Below are 19947 nucleotides of genomic sequence, written 5' to 3'. Positions count from 1 at the left end.
CACTGGCCCCGCCATGTGAAGATATGTCAAAACTGTGTCTTGGCAAACAAAGGTTTGGATGTTGCACATAGGTAAACTAGTTATTGGCTCACCATTGCAACATGAAAAGAGAAATATGGATGATGAACTACTTCTGTATTATTCAAAGGCCCAGTGGCATCTGAGCTGCCTGCGAGACCTTATTTGTGCCTGCACCAGTAGGGGTCGCTGCACAATCAACTGTGTCTGTAGCCAGAACAATCTTGCATGCACAGAACTGTGTACATGTCAAGCCAACGAACACTGTGGTAACCCATGCACTCTTGGTATAGATCATGATGATGATAGTGATGTTGACTAGAAATGTCACCAGCGCTATTACATTTCAATGATACCTGTGTGTTATTGTTTCGCTCCTGTATCCATGGTCTACAGATGTGTCATATGCTACTAGCTTTAGTGTGAAAAAGTGCACTGCTTTGTAAATTTGTAATTATACAAGAGAGTGACGGTTACATCCATTACAACGAGTGTGGAGACACAGTTTTAAACTGTTGTTGTTTTTATGTATGAGTAAAACTAGAAGAATATTAAAACACATGTTTCAGGTGCCTTGATCAATTCTGATTGAGCATTTAGAAGTTATTCTGAAGACATTTTTTGGATTCCCAAAACGTTTCTCTTATAAAAGTATTATTTTGGTACGATTATTTATGAATGTAACTTGAAGCACTAAAAACATTCTTCAAATACAGTGGAGGACCACACAGTACACAAAAACAGCATGCATTTCACACATGCAACCACTAGAATGACTTGTTTGCAAAAGGGGCCGGAAGTGGGCAGGCAGTTACAGAGAGAGAGAGAGAGAGAGAGAGAGAGAGAGAGAGAGAGAGAGAGAGAGAGAGAGCAAGAGAACTGCGTAATAACCGTCTGGGGCAGGAGAGAGAGAGAGAGAGAGAGAGACGGGCAAAGGGATATCTGCTTGCTTGACCATATTGTGGGAGATTTGCAATAATTTTATATTAAAACAATAACAACAGTTTGGACGTTGAGACGAGGTAAGAAGCTGGTTAATTATGTGGCTTTGGCACTTGCTCGTGTTGCCTTATTGCTGCGATTGCGAAAGACATTTTGAAAGATAGATTGTAAACAAACCTGAATATGCCTTAGTTTAAGACTAGGCAGGCAAGGGAAGGGCGAGAGGTGTTGACATTTTTATTTCTTTGAAACTTGTAATAGTTATTTTAAAAGTGTACCAGCATATTTATTTTTTAGTCTAATGTTTGCTCACGTTCAATACAATATTTATTCCACGTGTTTTTATAAATACATACGTGTTTTGTCATAGTGTAGTTTCTTTTTTTTTTTTAAAGTGTACGTGCAAGGGGCTATAAAGCGACTGTCTCTGTCCTGCGCCCCGCCTGTCAAATGAATGAAGCATCTGCAGTTGAATCTATCTATCTATCTATCTATCTCTCTCTCTCTCTCTATCTATCTATCTATCTATCTATCTATCTGTCTGTCTGTCTGTCTGTCTATATCATAATATGAAATCGTAGATGTTTCGACCTTTGTAAATTTGTGTAACGAAAGCTTCACCAATCAAAAATAAATATTTACACAGATGGGGTGTGATGATAAGGTTTTACAACAGTATAAATACGGACACGGCTCTATATGGTTTAAAAAAAAAAAAAATGAATGAAGACGGGTTTGTATGTGAATATGGCTGTTTGATTATTAAAGTACACGCATGGTTGAAACTTTGAAAAATATATACTAGCCTTGTGCTAAAAAACGACAGGCCAGAAACACAGAATCAATTAATTAATTGCCACTCCAATGTGAACTGGACTTTAGTTTCTTTTAACATAAAAACCTGTACACAAGCTGGTTTATATAGTAGCTGTGGGCACTGTCTTTACAGTCAAGAGCCTAACTTGTGGTAATCACCGCTGAGCCAGACATTACTGCAAAGTGAAGTTTGAAATCGGTTAAAACTACCAAGCATTGGGGATATGTACTCCATAGGGTTATTTCCATCTCTGCAAGTGAAATGCTAAATTTGGGTTGTGTTTCTTACATGAACCCCCAGCAGCCCTGTGTCATCAGATGCTTCAGTGCACGTTCTCTATATATATATATCATATATAGTATATATATATTATATATATTGTATATATTTATTATTGACATAAATCATATTTCTATATCCTTGTACTGTGTTTTGTTTTTCTATAGACATTTGAGACAGATTGCTTTTCTTTAAAAGGGGTGAAAGTGGACCATCTCGATCTGGTACATGTCTATAAACAGATTTACAGAATGTGTACACATTTTTTTTAACCCCTGCCCTTTGGCTAACAAATCTGTATTCCTTTCTTCTCTGCGGGCTTCAAAGACCCCATAAACAGGGTGAGTGACACCCCCCTTAACCCTTATCAGCCCCCCCCACCAGTCCCACACACACACCCCATGCCCCCTCCAAAACGGATTGTGAAAATCTAAGTACAGAATTACACTATTGTGATCTGTGAGTGATCATCTGTTCTTTTTTGACACATACAACACTATCGCAAGACAGATCTGTAATCTCATTAGACATGTTATTATTGGGAATACCGCAGTTGCTTTGTAATGCGTAATGAGCACAGATTAAGTGCTGATAGAAGAGGAATTTTGGAGGAAAAGGTGTTGGACTTTTATGGTTAACTTCCATATAAAGTTGTAAACCAAATATTAAAAATAAGTAAATAAATAAACAGTTGAATTGCATAGGGTATTCTAAAATGTAACACTTTCTTGCTTTGGTTATAGGTTGTAAGTGTCTGTTATGGGGAAAGTTCTCTTGAGTTAGACCTCGACCTTGACAGAGTCCAAACCTATTGACATGCAGTTATTACATACTAGCTTCCTTATACAGTCAAGACAGTCAACACTCGGATAGACAACAGTCAGATACATGTCAGTCGCGTTTTACCGTCCTTATATTAATAAACAAATCAATTCCCATTATATATATGTATATATATATATCTGTAACAAATTAATGTACTTACCTGTCACACATGATTTCTGACCAGTTTTCTGATACAAAGCCCATCTCTTCAATGTTACAATTTATTTGATTATCCGCTACTGCCCATGATTTTGTGCATTTTCATTGGTGACATTAGGGCCTTATCGAGCGCTATATTCTGCCATTCTGAATACTTTGGATACTGTTAATTCTGGAAACTTTTTTTTTATAAATCTGTTGCTAAATTGCATTGCTTTTTAAGTTTAACGCAGTTCTGTGGATGGGTAACATTTTGTTTTCATTTTGCTGTTGGGTCATTAATGGGAAATGCAATGTCTCTTTTGGCAAGAGTCATATCGTTCTGAATTAAAATACTTCTTCTGTTGAAAATATAGTACTGTACCAACAAAACCAACTGCAGTACATCCAAATGGAAGCTTTCTTATTTTAAAACACAGTCCTGTCAGCTGTGTGTTTTTGATATCGTTTAACCCTTGGTCAGTATTTTATAGGGTTTGATATGTGAATGCGACTATATAATTCCCTCATATTCATAGTGTTTAATACTAAATAGTTTACATCAGCCCCTCTGGAAGTATATCTGCAATTATATTATAATTGAAGTTATTCTAATGAGACACAGATGACATCCTCTTTAATGTCCTGCCTTCATCCTTAGTATTGGGAGAATTAAAAAGTTTTGATAATTCATGTTGCTTTTTTCTCCACTTAGAATCCAATACACTCTGAAACTGATGTTGTAAAGTATCCCTGTCACCAGGGATTTTTATCCCCAGTGAATGATAAAAAATACAACATTTCACACATAGAAACAGAGCAGTACTTTGGTATAATGAGTCTAAAATCACGAGACAAAATATACAGTAGCATAGAAATTTTCTACCAATTCTCGTTTCTCTCTGCTAGTGTGCCATAGCCATTACCCAGTTGTCATGTGAGGTCTTGTGCATCTTATTGTACTCTGAATATTGAAGCTGAGATGCATAGAAGGATCAGTAACTTGAGAATGCTTTCTTTCTGTCCAGCGTTAAAATCAGGGCATGAGATCTTGATAGACAGTGGCACTGCAGTCTTTGCAGAACTATGTTCTTGTCTCTTGTTGCTTCTGATTGTGTTGTTTGCTATCAGTGACACTGCTGATACCCCCCTCGAACAATGAGACAATTCAAACAGTATTTTTAATAACTTCTTGAGCTGGTATTTGAGCCCATGTAAACAGACCAGTGCATTAAGTTGAATCAATTTTTTTGGGGGGGAAATCCGTATTTTTGTGCAGTGAACATAGCAGGGAAACAGTGATTGGGATTGAATCAATAAATTATCATCAATGATCTTCTTGTCAAATCAAATCTTTTATTTCCAGTTCAGTAGGAGACTTGAACCCCACCTAAATAAGGCATTGTTCTAAAGCAAGATCAATTACATTTTTGTTTTGGATTGAAAATAAAGTCTGCAACCCTAAACAATTGAAACAATTACAAGGGACCTGCAAAGAAGCAGGGTTAATGAAAAGTAAGGCTTTTTGAAGCCTGTCCACACAATTGTCCTCGCAATTGATTATTTGCAAACCGAATCGACGCAGGTGATCTGAGTGTGTCGTGGTGTCTTTCGTCATAACCCTTACAGAATGATGTGTCCTAAAATATTTCACTTGTGGGTTCACTTGGACTGGTTAGTCGGGTTTGGGTATGTCTGCATAAACATTTCATTTCTTAGAAATGTGATTATTTAGACAGCTACCAGCAGTAATCAGATGTTATTGGCAACGTTATATCAGTATTACAGAGAAAAGTCAGTGTGTTTGAACTTGGCTTGATCTAGGTGAGTTGAAGGACACGGCTTGATTGCTTGAGCCACATTCTCCATTCCTCTCTCTCTCTCTTTTGAGAGTCAGCCACTACAATATGAACTGTACTGTACAGCTTGTGTTCTGAATGAGTGTCAAGGGCTGTCGACATCGTGTCCTACCATAGTCCAATCTTCCGTTCTGTCGATGAGTCTGGAAACAGTGGGACAGAGATTTTACACCTCAAATAATCACATTTTGGCATAAAGAACTTGATTTGGCCAGTTAGGTTTTGTCCAATAGGATTTGGGTTCAGTGCCTCACAGCCTGTTTCTGTAAACGCATGTTTCTGTGTAAGGAAATGGGTAGCTAGAACAGGTATGTCATATCAGTAACAGACCACTGACAAGCTCTTTTGATGATCAAACATCTGTGTTACAATGTCCCCCACATTTTCAGTGGCTTTAAACAGCTGACTGCTCAGTTTTACACTAAAACACATGCTTCTACATTCACTCACAGGATACTTTTAATAAGTGACAGGTGACGCAGGAGCGGCACCAGGATGGCACTGAAGCGATGTGAAATAAATAGGATTGAATCCTATTTTTAAGTCTCTCGTCACCAATTAAAAATTGCATCGCGTCTGGTGTGTGGCGACCTTTAGGGGTCATGTTTTGTTACTTTAATTTGTGAGGGTTAAGACTAGATTCTTGAGATTCAGGAGAAGTGAAATGGAGTCAAGTGTGAGGGTGGGTAAAAACATGTGTTGGAAACACCTGACTTAACACTGCCAGCAGGGTGTAGAAGCAGCCTGATGACGACGATGATTTAATGTGATAAGTCTAAATTGTTCTTGATGTGACATCTATTTTCATCGATTTACTGCCCAGTCCAGTTCCTTAAGGGAAGTTGGGAGTGGAAATCTGCAGCACGGTCCATTTTCCCTGAAATGGTCATTTTTGAGTGACGCTTGTGAAACATCAGTGCTGCAGCTTGCCAGCCAAGCACCTGGCACTCTTCCAAAGTCTTGTCTTTCCTGTTGTGGCCATAACATTAACCAGTTGCCATGCGGAGCCCACATGTCCAGAATGATCTCACAATGAGAGGAACGTGACTTTGATGGCTTCATGTTGATGCTGTGAATGAAGCGTGAGCTCTGTGTGTGTGTGTGTGTTTGTGTTTTTAATGGATTGATTTTGTTTTGTTAAAGGAACCAACTCCCTCTCAGTTTACACCACTGATTTCCCATTAACAGTATTTGTGCTGAGGTTGGACTGTAAAGATGTTGTTGTTGTTGTTGTTGTTTGCTCAAGTTGCCTGTTGACAACATCAGATGCATTTCACTTGGGTTAAATAAGTTGTTCTGCTCATAATGTTTTTTTAAACAGTTAACACGACTATCTAAAGATAAAAAAAATTTGCAGGCAGAAATAGGTTTTTATAATATAAAAAAAATATACGGTTCAGAATCATTTGTCTTTGTTGGCTTAATGAGCATGCTTATGTCTAACATAGGCATGCTCATTAACTTGAGAACAGTGGTGTTTGCATACTGCCCAGCTGTTCACTCCCGTTGTGTGTGTGGGCTCCATTCTGTTTTTAGTTGAGTGATAGAAAGCTGTCTGTTGTTCAAAATCCTCAGGGGTTTTTTCAACCTTTTAGTTGCAAAGTGAAGCTTACTGGTGAAACAAAACACATGCAATTGAAAATAATTTAAAGTAATCATTTAAGCAGATACAATTTAGAATTTTTTAAATAGAAAGTTGTTTCAAAGGGAATTCAAGGGTTTTTGCACTTTTACACTTTCAGTTTTATTTTTGACAGGGAAATATTACACAGGAAGTCTCTACCCACCTTGGTCCAAGATAAGAAGTCATAACGACCACATTGGGCCTGTAGAGAAAGCTTGGCAGCATGATGCACGGTCATCCAAAATAATTAACTACAGCTATGGCCAAAAGTTTGCATCATCCTATAGAATGAACTAATTTTGCTTCATAAAGTCGAATGAAACCTGCTGAATACTTGTAATATATTGAATTGCAAACCATTTAGTAGTTTTCCCATATACATGTACATTTTGAAATCTAACATGAAATGCTATACTACTATTATGGCTTTCTAGTAGACTTTTGCAAATCATTTGTAGTTTCTTTGGTATTAAATAAAACATCTAAATTATGTTTTTTTTTTTTTTTTTTTATGTCTCAGTCCTAAAATTCGAGGTGATGCAAAACTTTTGGATGTAGCTGTAGGCTGCGCAGATGAAATCGTTTTCATTAAATCACTGAGCGAACAGTTGTACTCCAGAAACGGGCAGTACAGTTATGCAATGTTATTTTCTTCTGCAGTTTTCAAAATGAAAGTGAATTCTCTGTGGTTTTCACATTCTGTTCCAGTTAAGTGTCTCTTCTGTAGCTCCCCCTCTCATCATCATTTTAAATAATGCAACAAAAGCAAATGTTCGTTTAATTCTGACTGTTTTAAAAGGTCGACAAGCAGAGCTTTTCCTAAACCACCACAGCAGCGTCCTGTAGATACAGTATATTAAAACACAAGCAGAATCTAGTTCTGTATCTTGTTTGTGCTGTTTTTGTTCATTTCAGAGGGTTAAGACTGGAGTATTGTGCTTCTGGAGAAATTAAATGGAGACACTGCCAGCAGGGTGTAGGGCCACTAGAGAGAGCCAGGATAACAATGATTTAATGTAACAAGTTTAAGCTGTGCCTGATTTGCTGATTATCAGTAGCTACTGCCTAGTAATTCCTTAAGGGGAATTTGTGGATGTTGGGGAAATCTGCGGCACGGTCAGTTTCCCTGAACCGCTCCTAGATTAATCATTTTTTTTGTTGACTAGTGTTTTCTCACAGAACTCTTTGTCTACTGTTGTGAGCATAACTTCAAGCAGGTGCCAGTCACATTCAGTACATTGCAGACTTTACTGTTGTAGTTTCCACTTAATAGCTGACTTCCAGCTTTGAAATCACATAGAGATGATTTCTTGCCAAAAATTAAAATGAAAGCAATTCTTCCAGTGCTTAACTTAACACCAGTTTACATGAGGATGTGTACAACATTGCAGGGAATTCCTCTTCCCATGGTTAAATATGAGAATGAGACCGCACAATTGTTGGAGGGTCAGAGTGGAGGTTGGGGGGGGGGCGACGACACCCTTTTATAGGAATATGAAAATTGAAAAGGTGCGGTTTTTGTTAACTTTAGAAAAGGAGCTGTTGAGAGCTACACTCTGAGCCAGATTTATCAAAATCGCACAAAAACCAAAACATTTCCGAACCTTAATTTATCTATTTTGTGTGTATTTGTTGCATTTAGTACATTTAAATTCTGTATTGAGATATGGTGTAAGTTTATTAAGTATGTATCTTATGACAGGTTGTATAACACATGGCTATGTGACTTCTGAAAGTTCACAGTGTGCTGGTCTATATCCCTGGGCTGTCTGACAGTGTGTTGATAGATGGGGATACAGTGACAGAGGGCAGCTGGTAAACAAAGTTTCCGTGCTGGTTTTATCACTAGGAGTTATCTGTGCCATGCATTTTTTGAAGTGCTACGCCCTGGGTAGGAGCTATGTGAAATTCCTTAAAACCACTAAGGATCAACTCTGCTTTATCGTGGAACAGAAGACTGCAGATTTGAACACAGTGAACTGCGATCTGGGTTATATATTATACTATGTTCACAATTTATACTCGAAGCTTCACGCATATTTTATTAAAGATGCAATCAGCAACCAATTATAGGGAGTAATTGATGCATTGAAAAGGGTATTATTCATTTTGAAATTTTATTATTAAAAAGTAAGAAGCAAAAATATGGAGAATTCACAAAACTATGTTGCCGCTCGCCACATCGCCACGAGGGAAATGTTTTCCTGTGTGGCTCAACTAATTGTCACCAAGTTCACCACGGTGGCGAAGGCTTTGAAAGATGTCCTTGTGTAAGACTATGCCAGCATGATTACTTTGAGTGTGTGCTGGTAGATGAATCAGTACTGTTTTGTTTCATTTCATTTTGCCCTATAGCTTGATTAGCTAGAAACAGTCAGCGGACAGCGCTGCTTGTAAAAATGATTTAATAAAACATGGGGAAAATACCTGACATGTTTTTTACAAAAAATTGTACAGAATCGTGTTCCGAAAGACGTAGCCCAGTGGAGCAGGAATGTGCAAAAAACTAAAATATAACCGTGATAGTCACTTGGGGGTGATGCCAGGGTCGAGGTCAATTCCATTTTTTCAATTCCCGTTCCTTTTCCAATCCCAGTTCCTTTTAATGCAATTCCAATTCCTATTCAGTTTTACGGCACAGTCTTTACTGAGGTTTATCCCATAGGCTTTGTCAGGTTACCTGACAGGTTCATTACGTTGTGTACAGCATTTGTTTGCTCAATAAAGTATTTGTTGTAAAATGATTGGAACAGGAATTTGAATTGATTGGGATCTACAGGCACAATTTTGCTTACCATTCTGCAGTGGAAAGAAAACCAACGGAAAGGATTAAGCAGCACATAAATATCTCTGCAAACCTATTCCGAATTTAGGGAATCTGTGCAATCGTGTTTTTTCACGTGGGACTAAGTTTTTGCATTAAGTGGGAATTAGAGTTACAGTGCGCTGTTAAATATACTGTTTATGTGCAAGTAAAGGGTAGGTAGGATTTGGCATTTTAAATAGCTGCTTGTTTTCAGGTGAAATACACTTATTTTTGTCTTGCGAAAACAGTGTCTTTATAACCTGTTTATATTGTTGTTAAGTATAAACATTTTGTATAAACAAATGTTCAAAAAAATTCTGTAGTAAATCTAATGACGATCTACCTCAGAAAGATTCATGGCCAGACATAAATACTCTCTATGTAGTTTGTCTTGCAACACCATCCACGTCTGTACAGTGTGAGCGGGGATTCAATGCTTTTAACAATATCAGACATGCAGAGCGTCTAGAAATTGGAACCGTAAACCGTCTAGTGACAGTGTTAGCCGAACCTCTACCCGATCTTGGACGGTTCGATTTTGAGAGTGCTTTTCAACAGTGGACTACTGAAAAAGACAGCCGTGGTTTCTTGAACACTTTCAAAAACAAGTCTTTAACAGAAGTAGAAGATATTCCAGATGAAGAACAAAACCCTACCGAGAACACGATCAGACTCTACTTTGACTGACACTTGCCTGTATAATTTGTGTTTATGGAAACTGGTGGTGTTTAGGGAGAGGATTGTTGACCACAGTTAGTCAATATGTTTATTGTGTTGTGTGCAATAAAACAGTTTTACGGTTTTCTTTAATATTCTTTGGTGTGGCTGAAAGTGTCCTTCCAGCAATTTGTACAACTAATAAAAAAATAACTAGTTTACATACCGCAAAACAAACTCTAATGTTCCATTTTACTCACAAGTTGCTGGAAAGCAGTCTAATTATAAGTTTTAAATCGGTGTTTTGGTAAACAGGAAGCCTGCTTTAGTGGTTGCTATGAAACTCCTCCTGTTGCTATATGACATGTGCAGGGGAAGGGAAGTGGAACAGAAACAGCATGGCTATGGTGATACGTGATAAGTTTATTGAACACTCATTCATCCTAGCAAGTACTAGTAAAGATTGCAGGTATATTTATTTGAGTTCAGACAGGGAGTGTCAAAACTCAGGAAGTGACCTGATAGTGAATTATGATGGGTTTCTGAAAGTCCCTTTACAAAATGTTACGGAATTACTACATGTTAAATAGTACTCTTACCCATGCTTTTGTAAGGGAGCCTCCATTTCGGTGTTTGGACTGCTATCTGACATCTTTCTTCACCTCCACTACACCCTGCTGGAGGAAATGATTCAGATTCTCTAGTGTCCTCAGCGCTTTCCTCTGCTGCGTTGTCTTTTATGCTTTCGTGATCTTTACGAGACTCTTGCAAGATCTATTACAAATAAAATACTTTCTAATAGGACTAACAATTAACCGCAGACATTTGTTTGTAAAACGTGTGGATTTCCGTTTACCTTGTGGGGAAGATGCACTGACCTGTACAGTAACGGTGTAAAGCTATAAGTAATCTGATCTTCTGCACAACTCGTCAGAAAACAAAACAAAACAAAAATTACAGTAGACACACAGTGATGAACTTCCATTTCATATTTCTGTAGTAACAGCCAAGGTGTTAAAAGGTTAAAATATAACATTTACAAGAAATTCTTACAATCGATTTCAAAGCACTCCAGCTACGTACACTTCATCAATATCAAGTAACAAGTTATTGGGGACCCTTACCTCAGCTATATTGCGCGTCCCACTGTGACTTGTTTTGCTGCAATGAGGTCACTCGTCCGATAGCAGCTGGGTCAGCAATTGAGCTACATTTGGAAAATCCTAAAAGGATTCAGCAAGCAGGGATAACAGGGGGCTGTGTGCAAATGAAAAACCAGCTCAATGGATCAGCTTCAAAGTATTTTATATTCCCTTTAAAATTGAAACTAGAAAAAAAGGTACAGGATAGAGAAAGGAAAAAAAAAGGTTAATGCAGTTTAATTGATTAATAATAATAATAATAAATAATAATAATAATAATAATAATAATAATAATAATAGTGCTTGTATCTGAAACCTGTCTGTGTTGGCATCCTTTTGTCATTTCATTTGAAAACTAGAATTGTCAAAGAACACTGTTAATGTCTTATAGCACTGTGGATCTGTAAAATAATTCATAATGAAAACTGCAGATTGTTATTAATCTGAATGTCGGTTACATTCCTAACAGTGCTATAAAATGGTTTAATTGCGGTGGCCAGTGTCAATGGTAATTTGGCATTTGGGAGGCCCCTCCTTGCTTTTCCTTCAGCTGCAGTATGGCCGAGCTTGCTTATGCTGTTACTGCAACTAGCAGGAGGCATGCTGTCTTTTAACCTTGAGTACTGGTTTGAATTCAGCCAGGAGAAGACAAAGTGAATTATATTTGGGCAGTCGACTCAAACTGGGAGTAGACATGAGGCCCATATTCTCACAAAACACAGTCATAACCGGCACTGAAAATCAAATTTGGTTCTATTCACAACCGCAGAAATTTGCTTGTGAAATTGTAAGCAGTTGTACTGCATGCGAAAATTGTAATGAAATAAGTCAATCTTTTGTTCGCGAACATATTGTTGCGTCTGTTTTTACCTAACGCTTTTTTTGTTTGCTGGTGTGTATGAAACTTTACAATATAACCAGTTTGTGGTTATTGTGAAATCTACAAAACACACTCGGACAAATAGGTCAGGGGCACCTGCTCTTTGAAAAGTATTATTGTATTGTTTTATTTCTTTATTGCTAATGCTTCATTTGCAACTCTGATTTATTATTTTTCTTTTAGGATTCATTGTTCATTTCCTGCCCTTCAAGATACGCTGAACTGTGTCTGTGGAATTTGGGATTCTAGCCTGTTGCTACAAACTAATTTGCAAAGAGAATTTTCTGCAGATGGTACTTGTCTTTAAGTGTTGAGCAGGATTGTGTGATGTACTGTTTAAAGTTTTAGAAGTGGGATTAACCAATCAAAATGCCCTGCATTACAATGGCATTAAAATCCTTTTAACCCTTTGCGCCCCTTTGTCAGATCTGGTCCGACACTGCAAAAATCCTTTTCCAGTCTGATGTTAGATCCCAGTCCGACATTGCAAAAAAAACTGTTTTAACAGGTCTTGTGTCGGCTGTGAGCAGACAAAGCCGACAGAGGGTGTTCCCCAGTCGTCTCTGATCAGAAAGAATGCGCAACCAGCCGGGCATCTCTTCAAAAGCTGGAGAAAAACGATTTGAACAGAGTAGCGCAGAGACAGATTTGGAGAGAGCATCATGGCAGAGAGCAGACGGCAGAGAAAGACTCGGCAGCCCGAAGAACTTGCAGAGATGATGGAGGAAGAAGTCAGTGACTAAGGAAGTAGTTTAGATGAATATTTCGAAGAGTCCAGTGAAGAAGAAGTTCATTTTTGTCAAAGTGACGAGTCAGAGGAGGAAAATGAAGAAAACGATCACGTGCCAGACGTGGAGACGGGGTGGAGATGCGCACCTGTAAGCGCAGATAGTTTTGTGATAGATAGGTGTCTGCTTTGAAAAGTATCACACACACTGGATACTTACAGATACATTTGTGAGTAGCATGTAGTTATATTTCTATAATTGTTGTTGGTTCAAATTCGTGCACTTTCTTTTGAATTTTGCACTTCTCAAATAAATAGTTATAGATTTTTTTTTTTTGAACTTGTTTTCTTTGTTTGGGGTGTCTTATTGATTTTACAGTAAGTTTGGAACCTGAGCAATTGCTCTGAAGTCACTCTAACTCAGCAAAACCAGTAATTTCTTTTAAGTTTTTTTTTATTTTTTTCACTTTCATTAAGTGATTTGAAACCTGTTTTATGTAAATAGTCACTTTAATTCAATTTGAACAGCACATGGTCTAAAGTGTTATTTTATTCCCCAAAATTTAATAAGACCTGACCAGCCTGACAGGGTCAAAATAATTGGACTGCAAAGGTTTAAATGACCAATAACCTGTATAATTGACTTACCGGCTGCAGTAGATTATTTACTGTCGCTGGCCCATGCATCAATACTGCATCTTAAACTAATACTAGAACGATTCTAGAGCGATCAATGCGTATTGTTTGGAATGTTCCCTTTTGAAGGGATCAGTACTTTGTTTTAGGCCTGGTTTGAGTCCACTTTGGATCAGTAACCCTGGTTAGTCTGCATGCCCTTGCGTAACTCTGCGTTCTTGTCTTCTTGTTTGGGAGCAGATTTTGTGGCTCTTCCAGAATGTTTTTTCTCATTCAGTTTGGCTGAAGCTGCCATTCCCTAAAGGTCATGCTGAAAAACTGTATCTTAAAATCATGTTCTGCTACTTAGTTTATGGACCGGTGTGTAACGTGTATCCTGGTAGCATGCGAAATACAAAATCGGTTTCCATTTCTTCCAGTTGAGCAGATGTCATTCTGGGGACTTGCTGAACGTAGTTAATGGAGAAGCTCAGTGTCATTCATTCCTTCTTGAACAAAGGTGGCTCAACCAGAGCAAGCTGTTTTTTCTGTCCTAGACAAACATTGCGACTGTCTTTGCCCTTGTTTCTACGTGACTGTCCGCTGACTGCAGAGTGGTGTTCCTGTCAGTCCAGCTTACAGTGATGATGTCATAGGAGTCTAAATATGGCTGTATTGAGGGTTTGGTGGTGTGCATTGTGATTAACTGTGCAAGTGTAGCCTTTTAATTAGACTTTTAATTTATTTTTTTATTTTTAAATGTAGCACTGTTGTTGTGATAAACAACTAAAAGGTTAACCCTAGATCAGAGCTGCCAAACTTCGAGTTTGACATCTCTGACTTAATTGTGTCTCTGATTAGGAAACTAAGGCTATTGAATTGTGAAAATAGGAACATTTCTGTAAAAGTAATGTACAGGAGAGGGTTGTTTATTTAAAGGGCAGTAGCTTCACAGCATCCTTGCTCTTTCACATTCACAGCTGGATTGACTCATCCCCAAACAGCATCTTGGAAAAGATGTCAGTATCGCTGACCAAAATCGGATCACTTTCCCTATGGGACGAAAAGGGATAAGTTATGTAGTCAGAGGAATGTGAGGCCAATGGGCTGTGTCTTTCAAGCCACTGCCAACTGTCTGAATGTTCGTCAGGCTATCCTTTATTTGTCTGTTTTTTACATTTGAGGTTACTTGGATTAAGTTTTTTTTATTATTTTATTATTTTCTCAAACATTCAAGTGTTTCTTGGTTGTGAGCATTGCATTGATAAGAACGTACAATCAGTGTGCGTTTGGCTACACAAATGTAAGGTCGCATTTCTTTCCACTGTGGGCAAATTGCCTGCATTCGCACATTTTCTATTGAGTGAAATATTACTTGCAGTTTGCCCACACTGGAAAATGTAGACATGTTAGAGAGGGGTTTGTTACGTGTGTAGGTCGTCACTGGATAATACTGAATCAGACACAGCAGTGGGTGTTGACACTCCACACCGGAGCGCAGATTTAATTCTCACAGGCTGTCACTAGGGCAGGGTTTCCCAATCCTGGTCCTGGGGACCCACTGTCTTCTTCCAGCTGAGTTCTCAGTTATTTAATTAAACCCTTAATTGAACTAATAATGTGCTCAAAGCGAACGCTAGCCTCATAAGAGACGTCCCGCTCCAGGAACCTACTAAACTACGAAACCCGTACTATTTGGTATTAATGTTCCCTAAACTAACCTACTGCCACTACTCCCAAAGTCCTGGCCTACTAGCGATGGTCCTGACTGAGCAGAGCCTTCACAGGCACTGTCGTGCACTTGAAGGCTTCCATAGTAGTTAATCCTGCGGAACGGATGCTCTCCTCCTCCATGTCAACAAAGCGCCCCTCTGTGTTGCATGAGGGTGCAGTTGCCTCAAGCTGTGGTTAATCATGTGGAGCTTTTTAAGCTGCGCAGCCTTCCTGGGCACGCCCCCTCTCCCCCCCCCCCCCAGCCAATCCAGACCTCCCAGTCAACTCAGCAGCAGGAAAGCCTAACTGCTCAATTGTGTTACTTAGCGTCTCCTGTTCCTCATCTCAGCTGCACACATCCATGCAAGAATCAGCGACAAGGTACTCCCTGTCACAAGGCGGTAGTGTCTTACTTGCTGTGCTCTTTGGATTCTGAATAGGACTTACTGAAAACAGTACTTGCATTACTCTTATAAAAAATAAGAGATTTATGCTGATTTATTCCTTGTGCTTACTGCAAAAGTAAACAACCCTCTTAAATGTTGCACACTCCAAGCCTCATGCAGTCATTCCCAAGATATGTTTGTGTTCAGCATATCAAGATCAGGATAGTCTGTCTTGTTGCTAGAGCACTTAATGCTGAATCCTCATTAAAGTTCCTAGTAGCCCAGTCTGACCTGACCTGACCTTCTGAAAATTGTTTTAGAGGCATGTGTCTGCTGAATTTATTTTAGAGGTGGGCATAGATCTGTCAGAGTAGATAGATGTTCTGCTGGGTTGTACTTCCCCAGGCGGAAATGACAGGCAACAAACTGCTGTGGAATTTTGCCAGAAACGCTTTGCACTCATTGCAGATTGTGAAGGCACTGAAAGTACAAGCTTGGGATGCAAACTAAAACTGCATTGTTTGACTGCCGGTGCCTTGATTGCCCTTCGCACACAGTCTGCCTCTGCAGCCTGACGTTCGTGAATATTTATTTTCAAGTTCACACTATATCATATTTCATGCACGTGTACAGTATTATAGATAACAAAAACATAACGATAGCCTACTCTTTAAAGTAATAATCTTTGGTGTTGAATAGGTCTTTGAAGCATAGTGTAGTTAATGATTTACAGTAATAATCTTTGGTGTTGAATAGATCTTCTGAAGCAGAGTGCAGTTAATGATTTATTGTCAGTTCTGTGCTCACGTACATTACATTTAATGTAAATAAATATATGTGTTCACTACAGGGACTATATTTCTACAGATTAGTATGTGTGTAGTAATTATCATCTGTTACTATGTTGTAGGTGTATTCCATGTATTGAAAATGTAAGGAATTTAAACGGGAAGGGGCCATTAGGCCAATGAAACAACCCTTAACTTCAAATTTGTGTCGGTATTGGCTTAGACACAAAATTATAAACACCTGATGCTCCAACCTTATCAGTCGTTGCAGGCAGGACAGCACAGATGCACCGAAAGATACTTGAATATTTTTCAAGTTGGGGGTACGAATGTGTGATGTGGGGGAGACCCATTAATTCTTTTGAGTGTTCAGTAATTTGTTGTCTCCCATACAGAAGCATCTGTCTGATCTACTGCCTTGCCTTTCACAACTAAAACTGACTTACAACAGAGCCATGCAGCTTCTATACATTACACAACATCCCATTTGCAAACACATTAGAAGCACAGCTCATTTCCACTTGTGTGCTTTTTTCAGTGTTTATTTATTTATTTATTTTCCCATGCTTACCAGTTCAGTTTTCTTCAGGCTAGGCTTCTGGGATCAGCAAATGGTTCATCTGTTCAATTTTTAAATCTCAGGCTTTATAATTATGATAGGAAGACTTTTCATGCGAATGTCAGGTACTTGACATCTGTCGCAGCTTGCAGAACAGTTATTTGCTGATCAATTTCAGCACAATTTAAATGCAAATGAAGACAGACTAAATCGAGCTGAAAACCAATACGTTTATATTTTCGATTCAAAGTATTTGTTAATGACAAAAAGGCTGTGAGAATTGAATTTTGTTCCTTGACTTAATCAATCTGTACTGATTTGAAATCGCAGTCCGGCCATTGAATGAAAGTGGTGCATTTAATAAGTTCTCTTTGAATCGAACTAATGACAAGCTTAAGCACAAGTTTAATCACAGCAGTTCCTGGTTTGGCCAGTATTGATGACACACCAGTGTAGCAAACCTTACAGGAATGGTCTGATTTCTCATACTGATTTTTTTGGCACAAAGATTGCGAGTTCAATAATACTGTAGAATGTTATTAAGTTAGCATGTTATTAGATTTTTACAAAACGCTGGTTTTAAGCAATTACATTACACCAGTTTGTGCATTCATATTCTCTCCTCCAATCTTTTTTCAAGGCAATTAACTAATATAATTAAGCAACACACACACACACACACACACACACACACACACACACACACACACAGATTGACTAAAACCTTTGTCTAGAGGAGATAAAATGTAGATCACATTTATGTAATGCTACCGTTATTAATGGTAATACCCATAAGCTGTTGGTCACAGTTATTACATCCTGTTATTATTTTACCACGCCAGATGCACATTGTGTGTGTGTGTGTGTGTGTGTGTGCACATATATATATATATATATATATATATATATATATAATATATATATATATATATATATATATATATATATATTTAAAATACCCTCAAAAATGCTTTTTAGGTGAAATGGAAAAAAAAACTTAACCAGGGCAAGAGAACATCTCTGTTAATCTGTTGTTATTAAAAAAGAAAATGCAAGGCTTTTGAGGTCTGATGGGATGGGGGCAGTCAGACAGATTAGTTTTTAGCGATGCAGGATTTTGTGTCGTTACTGTGGATTTGATAGACTTAACCCTAAATTATAATGGGTTTGTGAACCAGTTATTGTCCTTTCAGAATGTAGGTCAAGCCCTTGGATGGGGATTAGTTCTGTATATTGCATTTTGGGCTTCAACTTTCTTTCTTCATAGGATAATTTGGTATTCAGCAAGGCTTCATAACGCATGTTGATTTATTCTAGAAGAAATTGGTTGCTGACTGTAATCAGGGTTGAGGTAAAATAAATTCAATTTCAATTCCTTATTAAAATCAATTTTCAATTCCAGTTCCCGTTCCCGTTTAATCAATTCAAATGACATGCCCTTCAAGGACTTAAAATTGGAATTGCTTAAAAGGAATTGACCCTAACCCAGCCTCTAACCCTGTTATGAATCTGTTATTCTAACCCTGATATGAATGGTGATAGAGCAGTTCTTTTTTAGTGTTGCAGTCAAAACCAAGATCAACATTTGCAGTATTCCTTTGTCATTTATTTTAAGAAGAGCATTATGTTGACATTCCATTTATTTTGCCACTAGTCTAATGTGACTTTAAAGGAAGGTCACATAAATATATAATGACATCAAGTCTTCAGCATGAAAGTGTTCTGTGGGTTTTTTCCTCCTTTTTATCTTCCTGTGTTTAGGGGAACTTTGGTCAAAAGTACACAATGAGTAATTTTCATCGTAACTGAACCACTGACTCAGTAGGTCTTATGTTTTTTTCTCTGTTCATTTTTCTGGGTGATAAATTGATTTTGAGATATTGTCTTTGTACTTGGTACTGTATTGTTTAATTTCTCTTGGGAAATTTTGATGGTAGGCTAAAGGGAAAAAAAAAAAAAAAAACTTTTCACAAATCAGCCACCACCACACAACACTTAACATTCATTTTACAGTACCACTGCATCAGAGATGGCCTTGTATGATGTCCATAGGGATGCTGGATTTGTATTTCACGAGTTCACTCGTTTTAAAATGTTGAAAGTGCTCCACAGGGGATAATAACACTGTCTGTAGCCAGGCATAGTAAGCAGCAATAGTTTCCTCTCATAACCCTCAACCGTCTACAGTATTTCATTCAGCGCAAGCAGAGACTGACAGTTCAGTTGTGATGTTATAGTTTGGTATACAGCTAGGGGCGGGACTGACAGTGATGTGAACCAATCACATGACAGATGGAGACGATTGCCCGGTGGTGTAAGGATGAGGTTTTAACCAATCACAGGCCAGCATTTCCAATCACTGATTCATATTTATAGATAGGTAGATACTGTAATCTGTGGGAATGAGTTTAGGGAAACATTAGTTTTAAAATGCATTATTTATATATTTTTTCTGTTTACTTCTATAGCTAACCTTCTGCAATACACCTCTTACCCACGGCATTCAAGAAACGTAGTGTTTTAATTTGCTTGAAGAAGGTCATTTTAAACACACATGCAGTATAATTGTAGTTTGCCTCCTTGCTCAGTTAAATAGACCCTCCCCTCCCGTGCTTCAGTCACGGCTCAGGTCTTGTCAGGACATGGCTGAATATTACCTTCCCGGGAATTCTTCAGGATCTGTGTTGGCTTTCCAAGGACGTTGTGGTAAAATATTGGAATGTACTCCTGAAGATAATTCAAACCCTCCATATGCTTCCACTCTGCTTTTTTAGTATTACTGACTGTGCTGGATATTCTCATATGCTCTTATGTTCCTGTTTTTATATTACCAATATTTTTAAAGAATCTCTGCAATTGTACATTTTTTATTTTATTTTTTTTAGACTTGGCTATATGCTTAGCGTGCTTTACACTGCTCTGCTGCCTTTTAAAAGGCACATTGTTTGTAAGGAATGAAGGGTTAGGGTTAAGGCAGCAAATGTGGCGTTTTCCTACAGCAACTAAGAGTCTTGAAGAGTCTCATTTTATACCATCAGTTGGACTTTCGGAATGACCTCCATACTTTGAATAAACTCTTAAGCCATTTTCTATACTTGATTTGTATCAATAAAGAGAAAGGGAGAGTCAAAATGCAATAAAAAATATGGTAGTCTTTAGTTCTACAGCTGAT

At 38.1% G+C, this 19947-nt stretch overlaps 2 protein-coding genes across 2 annotated transcripts in view; both read left to right on the top strand.

Moving 5' to 3' along the window:
- LOC121301756 (signal transducer and activator of transcription 3-like) overlaps positions 1–4663 on the top strand; it is a 14150-nt gene extending 9487 nt beyond the window's left edge. Inside the window, exon 6 of the mRNA XM_041231354.1 lies at positions 4649–4663. Coding sequence (XP_041087288.1) covers positions 4649–4663 — 15 coding nt within the window. The remainder of the gene's footprint in view (positions 1–4648) is intronic.
- Positions 888–19947, top strand: part of LOC121301711 (signal transducer and activator of transcription 5B-like) — a 49684-nt gene continuing 30624 nt past the window's right edge. The window contains exon 1 of the mRNA XM_041231297.1: positions 888–1040. The gene's annotated coding sequence lies outside the window, so the exon portion shown is untranslated. The remainder of the gene's footprint in view (positions 1041–19947) is intronic.

This window comes from Polyodon spathula, chromosome 28 (assembly GCF_017654505.1).
Source record: "Polyodon spathula isolate WHYD16114869_AA chromosome 28, ASM1765450v1, whole genome shotgun sequence".
NCBI classification, from domain to species: domain Eukaryota; kingdom Metazoa; phylum Chordata; class Actinopteri; order Acipenseriformes; family Polyodontidae; genus Polyodon; species Polyodon spathula.
Note: the sequence above shows the minus strand (reverse complement) of the source record. Positions and strands in the feature narration are given on the sequence as shown.